This window comes from Carlito syrichta, unplaced genomic scaffold (assembly GCF_000164805.1).
Source record: "Carlito syrichta isolate Samal-C Ts95f unplaced genomic scaffold, Tarsius_syrichta-2.0.1 Scaffold304521, whole genome shotgun sequence".
NCBI classification, from domain to species: Eukaryota; Metazoa; Chordata; class Mammalia; order Primates; family Tarsiidae; genus Carlito; species Carlito syrichta.
Genome location: NW_007248617.1, coordinates 503,380 through 523,747, shown reverse-complemented (window position 1 = coordinate 523,747; position 20,368 = coordinate 503,380). Strand labels below are relative to the sequence as shown.

At 46.2% G+C, this 20,368-nt stretch overlaps 1 protein-coding gene across 2 annotated transcripts in view; it reads right to left on the bottom strand.

Moving 5' to 3' along the window:
- Positions 1–230: 230 nt before the first annotated feature.
- Positions 231–20,368, bottom strand: part of PRKN (parkin RBR E3 ubiquitin protein ligase) — a 432,771-nt gene continuing 412,633 nt past the window's right edge. For both annotated transcript variants that reach the window (XM_021713409.1, XM_021713410.1), the window contains exons 4-5: positions 10,123–10,240; positions 231–2,717 (exon numbers count right to left, since the gene is read on the bottom strand). In XM_021713409.1, the coding sequence (XP_021569084.1) occupies positions 2,605–2,717; positions 10,123–10,240 (231 nt within the window). In that variant the 3' untranslated portion in view covers positions 231–2,604. The remainder of the gene's footprint in view (positions 2,718–10,122; positions 10,241–20,368) is intronic.

Genomic DNA, 20,368 nt, shown 5'->3' with positions numbered 1-20,368 from the left:
AATAAATAAATAAAAAGAGAAACAACTCGGGTTCACCTGGAGCTTGGAGAAAACAGTGGCCATTTATGACTGGGGAATCTTCCAGGCTCTGAGCAAAGCCCATGGAGTAGCGAGACCCATGGAATAGCGAGGTCCCACGGAGTAGCCAGATCCATGGAGAAGCCCAGTCATGCTTCTCTCTCACACCTTTCACGTGCCTTGAAAACAGATCTTCAAAGACAGACTCTGAATCTCTTTTGATGCTTTTATTGACAATTTGAGCACAACCTCAGACATAGTTGTCAGACATTTCTTAACACACTTCAAAGAAAAATAAAAATTCTTCTACAAAGATTTTATTTCTATTCTTCTGACATATTCATATTTTTGTTACATCCTTCATGCTCAAATAATATTGTTTGTGATTCATGTTCATGCACAGCGGCTGTTTTTTCTCTAACTTATTTTGAGAATCACTGCCCTATTCTGAAAGAAAAATAAGTCACCACCACCATGAAAGAATGAGAGACTGTGCTGGGTGGCAAACCAGCTTTAGGGGGCCTGAGTGTGCCTGAGTATCAGGCATCACAAGACTCAAATACCACACAGATCTGGAAGGAGGCGATAACATTAGAAAAAAGTCATGGAAGATACAAAATGCTGTGTGATACATAACCAAAAGGAGACACCTGGTTGTCACATCAAGCCCGCATAAGGAGCTGCAGCTTTGTGGGATTGTCAGTGACACAATTCAGGTCCTGGGGTCTGGACTCAATGTGGGTACAAGTCGTTGGGATGTGTCGGCTTGTGCCTGGTGAACTTTTTTGCACATGACAGACATTGCTCTCTCCATGGTTTCTACATGCTCTTGGGGCTTCATGACACAGGTGTGGCAGCTGTGAGGCCATGTCAGAGTACGGGGGTTTCCTGATGGGGTGAAGCCAAATGAGGCTGTTATAGACTCTGTCTCGCCACTACACAGTGCCTTTGAGGAGACAGGACTGTCACTGGATGGTGGGAAGAAATGGATTATCTGAGGCAGTTAGGGAAAGATGAACAGGAATCCTTGGGATATGAGCTGGAACATTTCTGCGCTCATGCCCTCTCTTCCCACCAGCAAGGACTTCTGGTTCTATGTCTACAAAGGGAAGCCCTGTTATTAATTTCATAATTTTCAGTCTCAAAACCCAAAAGGGACTCCATGTGCTAGTGAGACTCTTGGCTCCCCAGCTATGCTCACGATCTTCTGAGAAGTCAGAAATTCAATAAGAACAAAGCATATTGGTTGCTTTTTCTCATCTGTCTACTGTGCAGAAGGGAATGCAGTTTGTAGCATCGAGTGTCAATCTTTCTGATGTGTTGTGAATGCCTCAAAAAAAGCTGAAAGTCTGATCAACACTCAGATTCGATCCATGTTAGTAGGAGTTAACGGGAGTTCCTGTGAGTTTGTTGTCCTCAGAACCCTCATGGGTGTGCAGAGCTCTCTGGGACTTGTTGATCAGGGGACAGAGGTGGTATACAGAAGGTGCATAAACCCTTCTTACTGAGAGAGTCAGACATGCTTTCATTTTGATAGTCCTGGAAGCGCTCCCTTTAGAGATTCTAATTGAATAGTGTTCACTTTTGTTAAGATTGAATATCATTATGAAATCATTCCTAAACCTGTCTCCTTTTAGGCCTTTTATTCATTACATTTATAATGAAGTCCAGTGTTAGCTGAATCTCCAAGCTGCAAAATGACTATGTACTCAAAATCAAATTATAGACTTTGGAATATTTTCAGAGAAACAATTGCTTTCTAAAGTTGCCAATAATTAAAGGGAATGAACATACATGAAGTTTTGATTTCTTCCTTGTAAATCAAACATTCAATATTCAAATTCCCTTTCATCATTTCTTACTTAGTTGACAAGCTGACTTATGCACAGTTGATATTTCATCAATGCAGTTTACAAAAATAGAATTCTTAGGGATAAATAAATATTTTTGACTATCGCCTGGGGTTCTTTGGGAATAAAATGCTCTCTGAAAATTTAAATCAGAACATTACTCTCAAAGCTGTGAATATAGTTTCGGGAACACATGGCCATCAGTATCACAGGGAACCATGGACAACAGGTCCCCAAATGATTCCTCACCTTGCAATAACTTCTTCAAGTATTTACGGAAGGCATAGTGCAGGAGATTTAACCTGAGAGATCTCTCCTGGTACTGAGTGGCCAGACTTGGATTCCTGCAAGAGTGACCCACAAGAGATGCACAAATGTACTTTCATCTGTGTCTTCAGATTTGTGTGACCGGAGCCTGAAAACACTTCTTGCTGGTGTCACCGTGGGTTCTGCTGTTTTTCACAGAAACAGTAAGAGAGATCCAGGGGCTGCTTGGGTCATGTTGCTTTTGTGATTTTAGGAAGAATTGAAGTGTGTGTGTGTGTGTATGTGTGTGCATGCGTGCATGCACGTGTGTGTGTAAGGAAGTCACAAATGAAGGGAAGACATGGTGCCTGGTTAGTGTGTGTGCATATGTGTGTGCATGTGCATATATGTGTGTGTGTGTAAAGAAATCGCAAATAAATGGAGGACATGGTGTCTGTTTCCCCCAGACTGGTGCAGTAGAGCGTCCCAGCTACACGTCGAACCAGTGGTCCCCCATGCAGGCGCGGTTCCACTCACAGCCACAGTTCCAGCACCACTCGAGCCTGCACTGGGGCTGCGGACACTTCATGTGCATGCATCCTCCTGTGGGGATAAAGGACATGGTGTGGTGGGTCGACAGCAAACACCTGGAAAACACGTGTTTCCACACTAACATGCTATTCTAGAAATGACTATCTGAGTGAATGATCAAAGCAGCACAAGAACAGAGAGGATCTGAACTGAGGGAAAAAAATCAGAAAGCACAACAGACAGTTCTAAAGTCATGACATTCATTAAGAAATGGACTGAGCTCAGAGGCTCGTATCTGTAATTCCAGCATGTTGGGAGGCTGAGGGAAGAGGATCGCTTGAGCCCAGGAGTTTGAGACCAGCCTGGGCAACATAGTAAGGCCAAGTCTCCACCAAAAAATTTTTTAAAAAATTAGCCAGACGTGGTGGGGTGTGCCTGTAGTCTCAACTACGCAGGAGGCAGAGGCGGAAGGATCACCCGAGCCTAGGAGGTTGAGGCTGTAGTGATCATGCCACTGCACTCAGCCTGAGTGACAGAGTAAGAACCTGACAAAAAGAAAAGAAAAGAAATTGAACCACATCACTTTCATCAAGAATGCATTTTCTTTGTAAATCTGACGTTATTCTCATGAAATGGGATGTAGAAACAAACGTAGAGACAGACAGGGTCAATTCCCCATTTAAATATATTAAAATACATTAAATATAATATTTTAAGTATATACATGATATGATAACTTAATCACTTAATCTAATGTATAATAACAGGCATATTATGATTACTTTTTATCATTTTTATGTTGCTACTTGGCTTAGAAACATTCATAAAGCAGGAATGGGGACAGCACACTACTTTGAATAGGGATTGGTCCTTGATACCAGCCCAAATTTCATTTATGATAAGGGGACTAGAAAGAACTAACCAGTAATGCTAGGTGCTCTTCCCATTTGTCTCATTGACCTCTTTGCGCCACCTTGAGATAAGAGCACTGTCTGTTGTAGAATTTCCTCAAGGTAAAGCACTGTCAAGGGGTGAAGTCTGAGACTTCCCCAGGATTTAAGTGGCTTTGATGCTCTTTCTTTCCCAGAATGGGGCCTCTTACCATGTGATGCAAGTCTCTTATGTTGGGACTATTTTAGTGTTACTCATTCCCACACTTGTTAAATCTAGACCCCATTTGTTTCCGGGGTAAAGAAGCCAAGTCTGCCATGAAGTGAGGAGGAAGTGATTTGTTCAAGGTCTTATGTAGAGAACTATTTCTGACCGAATTTCCTAAATCATCCGGGCAATAACCATGACTTTGCTTGAATCCTACATACAGTTGAATGGGCTACATCCTTCACTTTTACCAATTATCTTGCTAATTCACTTTCTTGCCAAATTTTCCAAGTAATAGTTTCTGTGCTGTCTCACTTTTATTACTAGAAACCTGGTATGAGAACTTCCACAAATTTAACCTATTTATGGATATGTAGCGATAGACATTTGTTTTAGCATGACTTACATATATTTCAAATCCCCTATTTTCTACTTCTTTCTGGTTTGTCTTAAAGATTATAAACAATTGCAGATGTGTGGATGATGAAGGAGAAAACGAATGACACTTTTATCTTAATATTTTCCATTTAGGAGTGTGTCATTTTCAACATATATTTAGTGGTTGTAAACTTACGATGTAAATTATATAATAAAATAGTGTGAGTGTGATACTGTAAAATCACTTAAGTTTCTCTAAAATATACAAAATTATTGCATAATACACTAAACTCAGTAAATGTTAAAGAAACTCTAAATGAAAAGGTGAGAATGTTTTCCTATTGTGATATCACATACAGGGGGTACCAAAAAATGTATACACATTTTAAGCAATGCTATCCATGTATTACTTTTCGAAATTGAATTAAATTAGCAACGTGTAGTATGACACTCACTCAACCATGCTTCTGTCATTTTCTTTGACTGGCTTTGCCTGTCGCATGGTGATGCTTGCTTTCATTTTATCTGCAGTTCCTGGCTCCTAATTCCCATAGTCCTTGTCACTGTCTTTTGTTATAAAGTTGGGGCACTTTAGGCCTCTCAGAAGACAGAATCTAACCTCCCCTTGCCTTCTTTTCACCAGTCCAAGACAGTTCTAATTCTTCCCTGCTCTTCTGATTGTGGGTTATAAAATGCTCATCCCAGAGGGGTCTTGCCCATACCCTGAAGGAAGGAATGCTGCACAAAGAGGCCAAGAAGAAGAACAGACAGGCTTGAGGAGCTTCCCTCCCCAGGCTACAGCAAGTCCCCTACATTAGAATGAGTTCTGTTCCAAGAGCATGCTCGTAAGTCCAATTTGTTCCTAAATCCCACAGAGTTAACCTAGGGACCCAACTAACACAATTGGCTCTATAGTACTGTACTGTAATAGGTGTACAATGCTTTTCACACAAATACTACATAAAAAACAAACATGAAAAATAAATAAAATATTTTTAATCTTATAGTACCACATGTGACAATGTGCACTAGACATGTGAACTAACCTACATGATTGGACATATAAACACATGTTCCCACCTTTGAAAGTTCATAACTTAAAGGTTCGTATGTAGGGGACTTACTGTATTAGCATTAGATGCTACCCTTTTGTCCAGTCACATTGGACACAGTTGTCCGTGCCTCAATCAGGGCTCAGGGAGATTCTGAATAGCAGAAAACATGAGGTTCCTGGAGGGGGCACACCTGGGGAGGGCATGGAGGCTCTGTGCCCCTTCCCCCATACATTGCCCTATGCATCTCTTCATACATATCCTTTGTAATAAACCAGTACATGTGTCTCCCTGAGTTCTGTGAGCTGCTCTAGCAAATTAATCGAGCCCAAAGAGGGGGTTGTGGGAACCCCAACTTGAAGCCAGTTGGTCAGAAGTTCTGGAGACCCAGACGTGAACGGGTGCTTGGTAGTCTTGTGGGACTGAGCTCTTACTCTGTGGGATCTGATGCTATCTCCAGGCAGTGCCAGGATTGAATCGGAGGACACTTGCTGGTGTCTAGTGTAGAACCGAAAGTCCCACACATTTGGTCATGGAAGTCTTCTGTGTTGATGGTTATTGTTGAATGAGAGAACAGGAAAAGCATGTTGTGTGTTGTTTCTTCCATACCTAGACCTATGATATCAAAATTTTAGTGTATCTGGGATAGTAGTATCGTAAATAAGATTTTCTATAGGGACTGAGCATGGTGCTTCACACCTGTAATCCCAACACTTTGGGAGGCTGAGGACAGAGGATTGCTTGAGCCCAGGACTTCGAGCCCAGCCTGGGCAACATAGCAAGACCTTGAATCTACAAAAAAAAAATATCCAGGCATAGTGGTGCATACCTGCAGTCCCAGCTACTCAGGAGGCTGAGGCAGGAGGATCACCTGAGGCCAAAAGGTCAAGGCTGTGGTGCTATTGTACTCCAGCCTGGGTACAGAGTGAGACCTCAACTCAAAAAGAAAATTATAGAAACTAGAATCACAATGACATGGTAGAATAAGAAGAAAGGAAATAGGAAGAGAGGATATTCACATTATTAACGTTCCTTCCTTCCTAGTACTTAATATATGCAAGGTTACTGCTGGGTCCTGCAACATGGAGGAGCATCCAGGGCCGTAATCCTAACAGCTTTGCCAGCTTAAAGGTACATGCAAACAGGAAATTGCTGGCCTCTTCATCCTAACCTGTGGATGCTGACAGGAAGGGAATATGGCATCCCTCGTTATGAATTCTGTCTGCAGACTGACACTCAAACTCTGAGATGCCCAGCCTACGCCAAGAGGAGAAATCTCGATTCTGGTCAACATCTCTTCTATCAGACTTAATGAAAAGTCCCTCAACAGCTGGAAGGCAAGTTTAACTGACAACACACACTCGCTGATCAGAGAATGGAGCCAGAATCTCATCTGTTTGAGATGGAAGGGAGGGGAGAACTTTCTGGAGATTGGAGGAGATTACAGGGGAAAATGCCAAGGTTTGGCCTATATTTAAAGTGGAAATTACTCTTATTATAATTTCAGCTTAGCTGAAGGAAGAATGGCTTTCCCGAAATATGACTGATAAGGAAACAGGCCACAAGCCTAGATGAAAACTAGGTAACAAAATGTCCTTGGTAACAAAGGTCATGTCTATTTCAGTTATAGTGATGCATGTTAAAACAGTTTAGACTGGACCAGGTGCAGTGGTTCACACCTGTCATCCAAGCACTCTGGGAGGCCAGGGCAGGAGGACCACTTGAGGCTAGGAGTTTGAGACCAGCTTGGGCAACACAGCAAGATTCTGTTATTGCTATAACTGCAGCTCCTGTGTGTCTGGGAACACCAATATCGGGGGCTTCCTACACACACCCTGAGAGTGTTTCATACCCCAGTGCCTTTGCCTGTGTCATCCCAGGGGTCTAAGATGTTTGCTCTCCCTCTTTCCAGCCTGGCTATTTCTGCTAATTCTTCAATTCTTGGCTTGGCATTATCTCTTCGAGGAAGCCTCCTCCTAACTCGGGGCCTCTGTGCTCTGATGACTTGTCTCCTCTATGATATTTTATTAAAAATTTCTGTTTGCATGTCTATCTCCCTTACTGGCTAAGTTTTACTTCAACAAATATTTATTGTCTGGGCTCAGGGCATAGTTAGACAAGGTCCCTGACTTCATGGGCTTATGCTTTCATGGCGTGACAGACAGGAGACATGGAATGGACAAATCAAAGAATGAATTTGGAGGGTGTCAGTACTATGAGGTCATTATCACACAGACCGGTGTGCCTGATTGGTAAAGGAGGCTGAAGACACTAAGGTGGAAACTGGTGCCCAAGAAGTGTATTTAGGGCTGGGCAGAGGGAGCTCAGCTCAGACACAGCCTGGGGGAGGCCTCTGGGGGCCCTTTGGGGCCACCTGAGTTTAATTAGTGGTTTGGGAATGGTGACCCCCTCACCAACAGTAGCGGGAAGTGGGCTCCCCTGTGGGAGGGCAGGGGCCCTGAGCTAACGCTTTTCATCACAGGTGATTTTACAGAGGGCCAAGGGCCATTCACTGACCCCACTATCTGCTGATGGGACAACAGTCCTTCTGTCCTCGAGGGGGTCAGGATGGTGTCAGCAGCACCCATAACAGCAGGGCAGGTCTCAGACAGGCTGGCAAGGGGTGATCTTCTGGAGGAAAGGTCACCTGAGCTGGGATCTGGAGTGGGCCCTGGGAAGTGAGGCTGCATGCGTATTCTAGAGAAGAGGCCAGATGTACTGAGGCCTGAGGAACCACATGAAGTGGGGGCAGGAAACTGACTGTAAAGAATGTAGCCCGGTATGGTGGAGTATGCCTATAATCCCAGCTACTCGGGAGGCTGAGGCGGGAGAACCCTTGAAACAAGGAGTTCAAGACCAGCCTGGGCAATACAGAAAGACTCCAACGCTAAAAAACTTAAAAAAAAAGAGAATGTTGTTCCAGTGCCATGGGAGACCATGGGAGGGGAAGGACAGGATTGGCTGAGCCTTTGAGAAGTCCACTTTGTTGTCTACACAGAGGATGAGTCAAGAGTTAAAGTGAAGAGCCCCTGGTGGAGGTTGTGCTGGGAAGAGAACAGGAGGGTGGACTTGGAGACAAAAGTGGGCAGACATGTTGGGTCAGAACATGTGTCAGGGCATTGATGGCGGGGGCTGCAAAGGAGAAGGGGTGAAGGATGAGCCTAAGACCCCCTGAGGTGCTGCTCACTATGGAGGGCCATGCTCTGGGAAGGAGGGGTTTCCTCAGGGGCAACAGGTGTTCCACATTGTTACACCTGAGACACCTGTTGGCATATGGACAGTCCTTAAGGCCACAGGCTAGGGCCATGCATTGGATGCATCACAGGGTGGCATCCCTCAAGGGCCCCATAAGGTGACAGTGAATGTCCAGCCAACCTGGACTTCACAGAGAAACAGAAGGTGACAGGTTCAGGCTCATGGACATGCTTCTCTCCTTCGCACTTCCAAAACCAGAGCTTGGCCACTGTGGTCCCAACTCCCACAGACCCTCGGGAAAATGCCCCCACCTTCCCTACCTTTGACGTCCCTTGGGATTGGAAACCATGGGTGAGTATTTATGGGGCTCCCTAATTTTCCCCCTCACTCTCAGCAGAGACCCAAGACAGGGACCTGCCTGATTTTTATTTATTCTTTTTTGAGTTGGGGTCTCACTCTGTCACCCAGGCTGTGGCACAATCACAATGATCATGGTTCAAGACAGCCTTGACATCTTGGGCTCAGATGATCCTCCTGTCTTAGCCCCCCAAGTAGCAGGGACTACAGGTATGCACTACCATGCCTGGTTAATTTTTCTTATTTTTTGTAGAGACAAGGCCTCATCAAGTTGCCCAGGCTGGTCTCAAACTTCTGGGCTCAAGTAATCCTCCTGCCTTGGCCTCCAAAACTGCTGGGATTACAGGTGTGAGCCACTGTGCATGGCCTGATTTTTATTTATTCTTTTTCTCTGGTTATACTTCATGAATATTTATTATAGTAAAGCATAAGAAGAAATGAAGTCCTTCCTTGATTCCATTATGCCTAGAACCACCCACTGTGATATGCTGACACTTTGTCTCCAGTCTCTTTCTTTTCCCTTCCATACACATATTTCAGAACAGATATCACGTGTCACTTGATTTCGGAATGCCAAGTTCTCATATAGGATGAATTGTAAGCTCATCCCTCAATGCTTTTGCAACTTCTTCACTGAAATGAAACTTGACACCCTGGACAACATAGTGAGACCTAGGTGCATGCCTGTAGTTCCAACTACTTGGGAGTCTGAGGTGGAAGGATCACCTGAGCCCAGGAGGTTAGGGCTGTGGTGAGCTGTGATCGTGCCACTGCACTCCAGCCTGGGTGACAGAGTGAAACCTCGACTCAGGGGGGAAAAAAAAGGAAGGAAGAAAGAAAGAGAGAGAGCTCTGTGAGTGCTGGCTAAGACAGCTTTAAACTGGGTGATGTGTCCAGGATGGACAGCAGCAGGGTCTCCATAGGTCACACAAGCAACAGGACACAGGAAGGCTTCAGAGCTTAGCTTTGGGTCATGTCACAGAGCTGTGGAAAGCTACATAATAATGGCTACAGAAAATGTGGCCACACGGTGCAGCCATCAGAGCAGGGGACAGTCACCGAAAGGAAGGAAAACTCACAGCTACCACCACCCACCAGTCGTCCACCCTTGACCACACCCAACATCTTGGTCCCATTTTCTGTGTTCCTTTTCCAACCACGCAAATGTTAACTGTCCACCTAACAGTCATGGAACTCACTCATGCAATACTTTTATGTCACAAGAACAGTAATAACGATGACAGGGAGCATGCATACTCTACATGACTGGCACTCGACATACAGTATCCCACTGAATCCTGGAACCCCTGGCTGTTATAGCCATGTTACCCCCGTGCAGCTAACACTCACCACAAACAGCCTGTGACACCCTTACTTTCTGCTCAGTGCTGACTCACCATTTTTTTCAACAGGCACGTGGCAGCGTGGACAAGGCTTGGTAGTCTTCTTGATGATGTCCTTGGAGGCCTCTTCCCAGCGAGCTTGCTCCGCCGCCCTCTCATCAACCCCATAGGCCTGGGCAAGAAGAGGTAGAAGGAGCTCAGACTCAGATCTCAAGGACTGGGACTGAAGTCTAGGTTCCCCGAAGTGCTGGGATGGGAAACGCTTAAAGACGGAAGTGCCTTCAGACAGGAAGTACAAATATAGACTCACTTGCCCAGGGTTGGACAGTGACTCGCCGGATAGGGACAGTGTTCTTGACATGTGGCAGATGCTTGCAAGCTGGGAATAGACTGCTTGGTTTTATGGGTTTTCTATGCTGTTGTTTTGCATCATTGTAATAAATGACATCTATCAGGTGCTTATTGGGCAGGCAAGGTGGTCAGTGCTTATATACACATTGCAGTGGACCCCTGTCTGGTGTGGAGTGAGTAAACCAGTTTTGATCTTACACTGAGGCTTGGACCAGGGAAACAATGACCCAAAGTTGGTAGGTAGGATAGGAGAGTCACTATGACCCCAGAATGCTTTTTTGTTTTTTGTTTTTTTTTTTTGAGCTGGGGGACTCACTGTCATCCAGGCTGGAGTGTAGTGGTATGAGACCAGGTCTTGCTATGTTGCCTAGCTGATTTCAAACTCCTGGGCTCATGTAATCCTCCTGCTTCAGCCTCCCAAAGTACTGGGATTACAGGTATGAGCCACTGTGACTGGCCAGGATGCTTGCTTTGAAACTTTTCTCTACATCTTGTCGTCCCTCCTTCTTGCACAGGAAAATGGGGATTCCAAATGACGTCACAGAAGGAAATGAAGTTTACGTGATGGAGAAGGCAGTGGGAATTGGGAACAGCCAGGGGTTGAGGTTGTGAGCTCTGAACCAGCTATCTGAGTTCAAATCCCAGCTCTACCCAGGTGGGTGATTCTGGGAACATTCCCTAACCTCCCTGACAGTTCTCATCACTTAGATGGAAATAAAAAATGCCCCATGCCTTGGGGGTGTGGAGGGTTCTCGAGCGGATTTATTCAGAGGCTCAGAATGATGACAGCATGGCCAGTTCACCATGTTCGCTAACATTTTATCTATGTCACCGAGACAAGGAGTCCACACTACCACCTCTTCATAAGTTTTCTTTTTTTTTTTTAGAAAGCAGGATTTATTGAAAGGACAGAAAAGCTCCCACAGTGGTAGGGGACTCAAAGGGGTTGCCCCTATTGGGGACTGGCCATGCTCTGGCCCTGTGGCCCCAGGGAGCAGTCATCCTCTGATGACCACAGCCACTGACACCCCAGACTAGGTGTGAATCTTTCACCAAAAACACAATCTCACTTTTGTCATTTCACTTTCAGATTCTTTTTGAGTTGTAGTCTCACTCTGTCTCCCAGTCTGGAGTGCAGTGGCATGATCACAGCTCACCACAGCCTCAACCTCCTGGACTTAGGAGATTCTCCTGCCTGGGCCTCACGAGTAGCTGGTACTACAGGCACATGTCACCACCTGGCTAATTGTATGATTTTTTTTTTTTTACAATGATGTGGACCACAGACTCGAGTTGCCTAGGGCTGATTGCTGGGGTGAGAGGGTGGGGGGGGAAACCAACTCCATTTATATTAATTAGCCATCACATTCACAAAGGAAAGTCCTTTGATAACTCAAAGTGTGTCATGTGACTTCTGAATCCTTTGCTGAAATAACACTGAGAACAACCTTAGGCTCTGGGACCTCACAGGTGGTCAAGAGCTCCAGCCATATGCCGTGGCAGCCAGGACCATTCCATGACTTAGTCACTAGATAGGTGTCTTAACTCCACATTCTCCAACCACCTCAGAACCACGTGTGGTCCCAGCCCTCAGTGACACGCAGCAAACACCCCCCACCCCATGTACACCCCCAGCCCGGCCTGCCTCACCTTCCACATTTTTCTTCGTAAGGCTTAGGAGTTTTTAGTTCTGCAGCAAGGATTGAAAATTGCTTCCTGGGGGCAGGTTTCTCAGTCATACAGATAGAAGAAAAATATGATTTTACTTTTTTGTTTCCCTTTTTTTTTGGACTTGGGGTCTCACTCTATCGCCCAGGCTGGGGTGCAGTGGCACAATCATGGCTACTGAAGCCTTGACCTCCTAGGATCAGATGATCCTTCCACCTCAGCTTCCCAAGTAGTTGGGACTACAGGTATGTGTCCCCATGCCTGGCTAATTATATGATTTTTTTTTTGAGTTGGAGTTTTACTCTTGCCCAGGCTGGAGTACCGTGGCACACCACACTCACAGCCACCGCAGCCTCTACCTGCTGGGCTTAGGAGATGCTTCCTATAGCTGGAACTACAGGTGCGTGCTACCATGCCTGGTTTATTTTTTGATTTATTGTAGAGATGAGGTCTCACCAACTTGCCCAGGCTGGTCTCGAAACCCCGGGCTCACAATCCTCTTGCCTTGGCCTCCCAAAGTGCTGGGATTACAGGCTGAGCCACCACGTCTGACCTTTTTTTTTTTTTTTTTTTTTCAAAGACGAGTCCTTATTATATTGCCCAAGCTGGTTTTGTACTCCTGGGCTCAAACGATCCCCCCACCACCTCCGCCCCCGCCCTGGCCTTCCAAAGTGGGAGGATTACAGACGTGAGCCACTGTGCCTGACTTCCTTGGTGACTTCTAAGAGAACAGTTTTAAAACAACTTGTGGCAAAGGGGCAGCGGGAGAAACTGCCCCATCCTGACTGACCCACTGCCCCTAACACCTGCGGGCCACCTTCCTCTGGGTAACACAGCCATCAAGAAGGCCCTGGTAGTCCCCATCCCCTCCCCAGCACCAGCTATTCTTGCTGCTTCCTACTCTCATCCAGCAGGTCTTGAGGAAGAAGGGAGTCCTGGAGCCAGCACTGCTGGCCATCTGAGACACACAGCTCTAGAATGTTCTGCTAGTGAGCTACCTGCGCCAGGTGACTGTTTAGACCTTTGATGGCTACTTTCCAGATTCATTTCTCCCGAGATGTGCACATCTTTGCTCAGCATCCCTCATGAGTGTCTGAATGCTGACGTTCAAGTCCTTCTGGAATGATCTAGTGTGGCCCATCTGGTCAGCACGACCCAAGTGATTTTCAGATGACTCCAATTCTTGTGCTCATATCCTGGGTGGAGATTTGGATTCAGAAGGTCTGGGTTTGGGTCTCGAAATCAGAATCCTTAAAAGTACCACCAGGGCTGTGAGGCACAGAAGGCTGGAGACATTTGTCCTCTGGAGGGGAAATCTCACTTTGGGCCTGAAGAACAGCATGATCTGTTAGAGAAACGTACCCTCTGTGGTGGCCTTTGCCATGAAGCCCCAAGGCAGTGCATTGTCATGGTGTTACTAGGAGGGGAAGGTTTTGGTGTGACTCAGTTTCCCCACCCTACAGGCAGCGAAGTGTGGCTTGTACAGGATGGTGGGACAACTGGGTTAATTTCACAGAACCTGCTGCTTGCAGGCAGAGAACTCCATCCTCTATAGGAAGGAACCAGAAGCATCTGTGTGTGTGTGTGTGTGTGTGTGTGTGTGTGTGTGTGTGTGTGTGTGTGTGTACGATGTGGGCAGGATGGGACAAGTCTCTCTTTTTACACATTTCATGACTATGGCAATTTCCTATGAGATACATACATACATATATACGAGAAGAGACGCCAGAACACCAGAATTATTTTTTGGAAGGCAGGTTCCTTATAGTACAGGCTTCCCTCACTAGATAAGTGTTCTAGGAACCCATCGGCATCTGTGTGCCAGCTAGTGTTGTTGTGAGAGGAGGCATGTGGCTTCAGTGAATTGTTTTTGGAGATCCTTTAATGCCATTTGCCCATTTCACGATGGGTGATTTACATAAACAACCTCCTCAAGCTGAGTGTTCAGCAGTTTTTGATCCAAAATGACAAGATCCCCATGTTCCACCCTTCCTTTTCACCCCATTTTGACCCAAGTGACTGCTTCTTGTTTTCCTGGATGAAAAAAAGCCCTCAAAGGGAAACGTTTTGCCAATGTGGAAGAGGTGAAACAAGAAACGGCAGAAGCACTCAAAGGCATCCAAATGGATGAGCTCAAAAACTCCTTTGAACAGTGGAAAAGGCATCAAATGATGAATACTTTGAAGGTGACTGAAGTTTAAATGTGTAAGAAAAATTACACAATTTTGGCCAGGTCCAGTGGTTCACGGCCATGGCAGCCTCAACCTTCTGGGTTCAGGCGATCCTTCCACCTCAACCTTCCAAGTAGCCGGAACTACAGGTACATGCCACCATGCCTGGCTAATTTTTTGATTTACTGTAGAGATGAAGTCTCACCTAGTTGCCCAGGCTGGTCACGTGTGATGATTTTCAAGTGAGCAGAGAAAGGTGTCTGTGCTCTGAGAGGTAGTTAGGGCTGGGCTTTGGAGTTATCGTATGTGTGTGGGGGGGTGAAATCCTAGCTCCCTTAACCCCCGGACAGACCACCTACCCGAAGTCTCCACTTATCTGAGAAAGTGTGATAAATATAGCACCTACTTCACAAAGGTTGTTGTGAGTCAGTAAGGTAAACACACAAAGAGCTTAGCAGAGAGCCTGGTACACCCTGAACTGAAAATCTGTGCTTTTTCTGTGATCACAATCATTATAATTTTGTTGTCATCATTATCATCTCTGCTTTCTAGAAATGGGAATATCAGACTACAAGAGTGTGTATAGATGGAAAAGATCACTGAAGGCCTGGATTGGTTTTAAATCTCCTTAAAAAGACAGACAAATGGTTGGGTGTGGTGGTGCACACCTGTATTCCCACCACATTGACAGCCAGAGGCAGTCACATTGCTTGAGCCCAGGAGTTCGGGACCAGCCTGGATAATATAGTGAAACCCCATCTCTACAAAAAATCATCAGGAATTAGCCAGCTGTGGTGGTGCATGTCTGTAGTCCCGGCTACTCAGGAGGCTGGGGTAGAAGGATTGCCTGAGTCTAGAAGGTTGTGGCTGCTGTGAGCTGAGATCATCATGTTAATATCATTGCACTCCAGCCTGAGCAACAGATTGTGACCCTGACTCAAAATAAATAAATAAATAAATAAATACAGGTAAGCCAACTGTCTTCATAGAGGTTTTAAAAGTTCAATTTATTCCTAGGAGACATGTTACTATGCAGTCAAATGTTTGACCCCTAAGATCTACCTCTAAGAAACACTGATATGCACGTCAACTAGAACAACTTGAGAGATAGCTTGCAGTTGTCTTTCCTGCTTTAGGAAACTTGTCTGTGGCACCTGTTTAGCCAATAACAGGACAAATATATTCTAATCATAAAAGGCAATGTAAGCCTATTTTCCAAAAGGAATTAGACTGCTGTTAATCAATGAAAACACAGTTGGCTTAATTCTGATATGAATGTTTTCAGGGGGAGGGCAGCTTTTAAATTCCACCTTTCTCATCAAAATCGAATGCTCGGATGACACTCTCTTGTCTGTCACACAATTACTGGAAACTTCTACGTCTGCAGTCAAGATGTCCCAGGTGAACACTACTGCTCGAAGCAGCGCACCCCCTGCTGGTCAGTGAGAAAACGGCATCACTTTTAGGACCTTGAGCCAATCACTAACGTTACCACTTGATAAAGGGTGTCAATAAATTTATTTTACTATGATTTTTTTAAAGAAAAATATTGGTGTGCAGGGATTTAATGGAGGGTCCAGTCGAGGACTGGTGGATTACAAGTCTACACTCTCTCCACTAAGTCCCAAACTTCCCGAGTCATGCTTTTTTTAAGCTTTTTTTTTTTTCTTGAGTTGGAGTCTCACTCTGTCACCCAGACTGGAGTGTAGGTGGCACAATCACAACTCACCCTCAGCCTCAGCCTCCTGGGCTCAAACCATCCTTCCGCCTCAGCCTTCCAAATAACTGGGACTTCAGGTGTGCACTACCACACTCACTTAATTTTCATTCTTTTACTTATGGTAGAGATGTGGTCGTGCCAAGTTGCCCAGGCTGGTCTTGAACTCCTGGGCTCAGGCAATTCTCCTGTCTCGGCCTCCAAAAGTGCTGGAATTACAGGTCTGAGCCACACTTCAGCATGCCACTTAAGAGAGTTTCTGCTATTAGCAGAATGTGTAACAAGCACCACAAATGAGTTTATACCTGGTCCTGTCCCAGGGGTCCTTAAGTGTGTCATAAAGGGAAAGTGAAGTAAATAAAGTATATCAACCTATTTTGAGACGGATGTAGGAAACAGAACAACATAAATATTAAGTAGCAAGATTATTCATAGGTACCATTTATTGGGAATTTTTTTTTTTGAGTTGGAGTCTCACTCTGTTGCTCAGTCTGGAGTGCAGTGGCATGCTCACAGCCACTGCAGCCTCGACCTCCTAGGCTCAGGCAATCCTTCCACCTCAGCCTTTCAAGTAACTAGAACTACAGGCAGGAGTTACCACACCTGGCTAACTTTTTGATTTATTGTAGAGCGGTCTTGCCAAGTTGCCCAGGCTGCTCTCAAACCCCTGGGCTCAGGCAATCCTCTTGCCTTGGTTTCCCAAAGTGCCGGGATTACAGGCTTGAACCACTATTGGGAATTTTTTAAGTGTTTTGTGTCCAATGATGGTCACGAGTCAACAAATGGGAAAAAAATCCGCACACGAGCACAAAATATAGGTTAACTTGTGTCGTTGACAGCGGACTTCTCTGGTTCATGACTTGCTTGGGTCAGCAATGGCTAAGTTGAACAGCATCGACTTTGAATGTGGAAGCCTCACCGACAAGATGCAGAGTAGGTCAAAGCCAAGGACTGACAGTGCCCTTTGTGTGAGGTGTAGCTACTCTGGTACAAAGCTCTCTAGAACTTTTGCTAGAGAAGATATAGGAATTTCTTCATTCAACAAACACTTGCTGGGTGCCTAAGGTGTGCCACGCACTGTCCTAGACACTGGGAGTACCTTAGTAAATGAGATTGATGACAAACTCACAACACACAATCCCTGCCCTGCAGAGTGTCTGTGTTGGCAGGATGGTGGTCCTCAAGCCACAAGGCTATCAGTATCACCTGGGGATTTTGCTCAAGCCAACTGCTACAGACCTACTCACTACCCCTCAGCTTCTGGGTCGGTAGGCCTGGGGTGGGGCCCAAGAGTTTGTGACTTAACAAATTCCCAGGTGATGCTGATGCCACAGGCCTGTAGACTCTTTGAGAATCACCATTAGCAGAGAACATCTGTGTTCACCGCCGTCAACAGAGACACAGAGACTCGAAGGATGGGTGGGTTCTGGTACACGTGGGCTCAAGTGTGCCCATCTAGAGCCAGCTTGATGTGACCCTGTGGGAGTGGGTATGTTGCAAGGTGGATAGATAAGGAGAGAACAACCTGTTGAGCTTTCACTGGGATCCCTCAGGCTCAAGCTTGGCATTGTGTGTGTTATTTCATGACGTCTTCCCAATTTTACAATATCATAGTACAGATGTTAAAAATGTGAAGCTGGCCATGGTGGCTCACACCTGTAATCCCAGAACTTTGGGAGGCCAAGATGGGAGGATTGCCTGAGCCCAGGAGAGAAAAGCCTGGGCAACATAGTGAGACCTCCTCTGTACAAAAAATAAAAAAGTTAGCTGGGTGTGGTGGCACGTGCCTGTAGTTCCAGCTACTTGGGAGGCTGAGGAGGGAAAATCCCCCGAGCCCAGAAGTTTGAGGCTGTGGTGAGCCATGATCGAGACATCACACTCCAGCTTGGGCAACAGAGGAAGATCCTGACTCAAAAATAAAAATAAAAATGTGACTTTGAGAGATTCCACCTTTCCTTCCATGATTCTTGCCACCGGTGCATCAGTGAGAGCTCTCTGGAGAAGCAAATCACTGGGATATGTATATCTGCATGTACATAAAATATATGGACTTGTTTTAAGGAATTGTCCCATGGGATTGTGAGGGCTCACAAGGACAACATCTGTGGTCCAGGCCCGAGGTGAAAACTGGCACAGAGTGTCTCCAGTAAGCCTTTTTTTTTTTATTATTTGTAGAGATGAGGTCTTTCTATGTTGCCTAGGCTGGTCTCCAACTTGTGAGCTCAAGTAATCCTCCTGCCTCAGCCTCCCAAGTGCTGGGATGACAGACGTGAGCCATGTGCCCAGCCCTCTGTGAATCCTTCAGGCAGACCTTCAACGGGTTTGGTGGGGCTCCCTCCCACATGGGTCCCCTCCCCAGCTTTCAAGTCGGCTGACTGCAGATGTCAGTTGCATCCACAAAGTACCTTTCCAGCAACACCTGGATGAGTGTTGGATCAAACAATGGGGAGATGTGACCCACCCAAGGTAACGTGTACAACTACCCATCAAAGCTGGAGGTGGGCAAGACTCAGGTTCAACACCACAGCTGCCTGACTTCAAGCGTGCCTGTGTTGCCCTGGGTTCTCGCAGGGTGAGTGCGGAAACCACTAGCTCTTGCAGAGAGAAGGTACATGTAAGCCGGGTCGGTTCAAATTGACAGCTGCAGCATTCGATGGGAGGCAGCTGAACAACTGCCCTCTCGAATCTCTCCCGCCCCCAGCCCCCATTTTTCACCTGAATAAGGGATTTAGGGGAGCCAGGGCCTGGCTCTTAGATTTTCACAACTGCACACTTCTCAAATGGGGGCAGTCCCTTGCCCCTCTCACTGGCCTGGTCTCTGTGCAGAGGTGGCTGGCCTTGGAAAGTGGCCTCACTTCCCCAGTGCTGTCATTTTTGTTTCTTGCCAATGGTAGAATGTCCCTTGAGGAGTTGGCGCCATCTGCTGCCACAGAGGTGCACTGCAGTTGCTCCCTCTTTTGGCTCAGTGGCGCTCAGAGAGCGGGCGGGCTTTCCTTCCTGGAGCCCGCCTCTCTGCCTCCCTGACTACTTCCCTGTCAGCCTGCCTGCCTACCTCCCTCCTCTCTCTCCTCTCTCTCTCTCTTTTCTTCCTTCCTTCCTCCCCAGACAGGGTCACACTCTGTTGTCCAGACTGGAGTGCGGGAGTGAGATCACAGCTCACTGCAGCCTCGAACTCTTGGTCTCAAGTGATCCTCCCACCTCAGCCTCCCAAGCACCTAGGATTACAGGCACAAGCCACCATGCCTGATTAATGTTTAAATTCTTTGTGGAAATGAGGTTGCCCAGGCTGGTCTCAAACTCCTGTCCACAAGCTGTGCTCTCACCTCAATCTCCTGAAATGCTGGGGTGACAAGCATGAGCCACCATGACCGACCTTGTTTTTTAATCTTATCTCCCATCATCTCTTTCCATAGTGGTTGACATTTTGAGCGCTCCGCCTTAAAAAATCCAAGCCCTAGAGTTTCGGATTTTGTGGTGCCTAGAAACTGCTGTGTGCACGTGTTGTGTTTATAGCTCAGTGGGTCTCATGGCCCCACATGGCAGCCGAGGAATGGGCCATGAGCACCAAGCCACTTGCCTGGAAGGGGAGAAAACCGGGTTTTGCCCACTGGCTCAGAGCCACCTCTGCCGCCCCAGGAAACTTCTACACTGCGCACAGGGGCTGGTGTCATCCTTGGTACTCTCCCAGCTCCCTGAGATCGAGGGGAGTGTTGGGAAGACATCTGTGACTTCATGGAGAACTACTGCCTGTCTGCAGACCACTTGGGTGGCTGTCCAGGGCCATGGACTTGAGGGACGTGGCATCTGTGAGGCTCTTCTACTTAAGCATGGGACTCAGGACATCCAGTTCCAAGCAGCTGGGATCTGGGTCACCGAGGACAATACATCTCCTGATCTTCCAGTTCTGGGCCTGCACCTATGTCAGTGGCCGAAAGATGGCCCTATGGTGACATACGAGAGCTGGCAATTAAGTTCGCGAACTTGCCACCATGCGCTTATATTGGCCATACTGTACAGACAACTGGGTAAGGTTTTATAACCTTGGTATATCAGTTTCTCACAGTTGTGTTTGTGTCAATGTCTGATAGTGTCTTGCTGAGGAACGTTTATTATTGTTGTGCATGTTTTTGTGTGCCGTCGCAAGAATGTCGGAGCTTGAATTAGAGCAATGAACAAAAAATTAAATTTCTTGTTAAACTTGGCAAGAGTGGAAGTGAAATCAAGGACAGTTTGTCCAAGTTTATGGGGATAATGCCATGAAGAAAACGGCAGTGTACAGATGGTTAAATGTTTTTCTGAGGGGAGAGAAAGTATCATCGATGAGGAGAGGTCAGGATGTCCAGTAACGAGCAGAACTGACAAAAACATTGCAAAAATTTGTCAAATTGTGCAT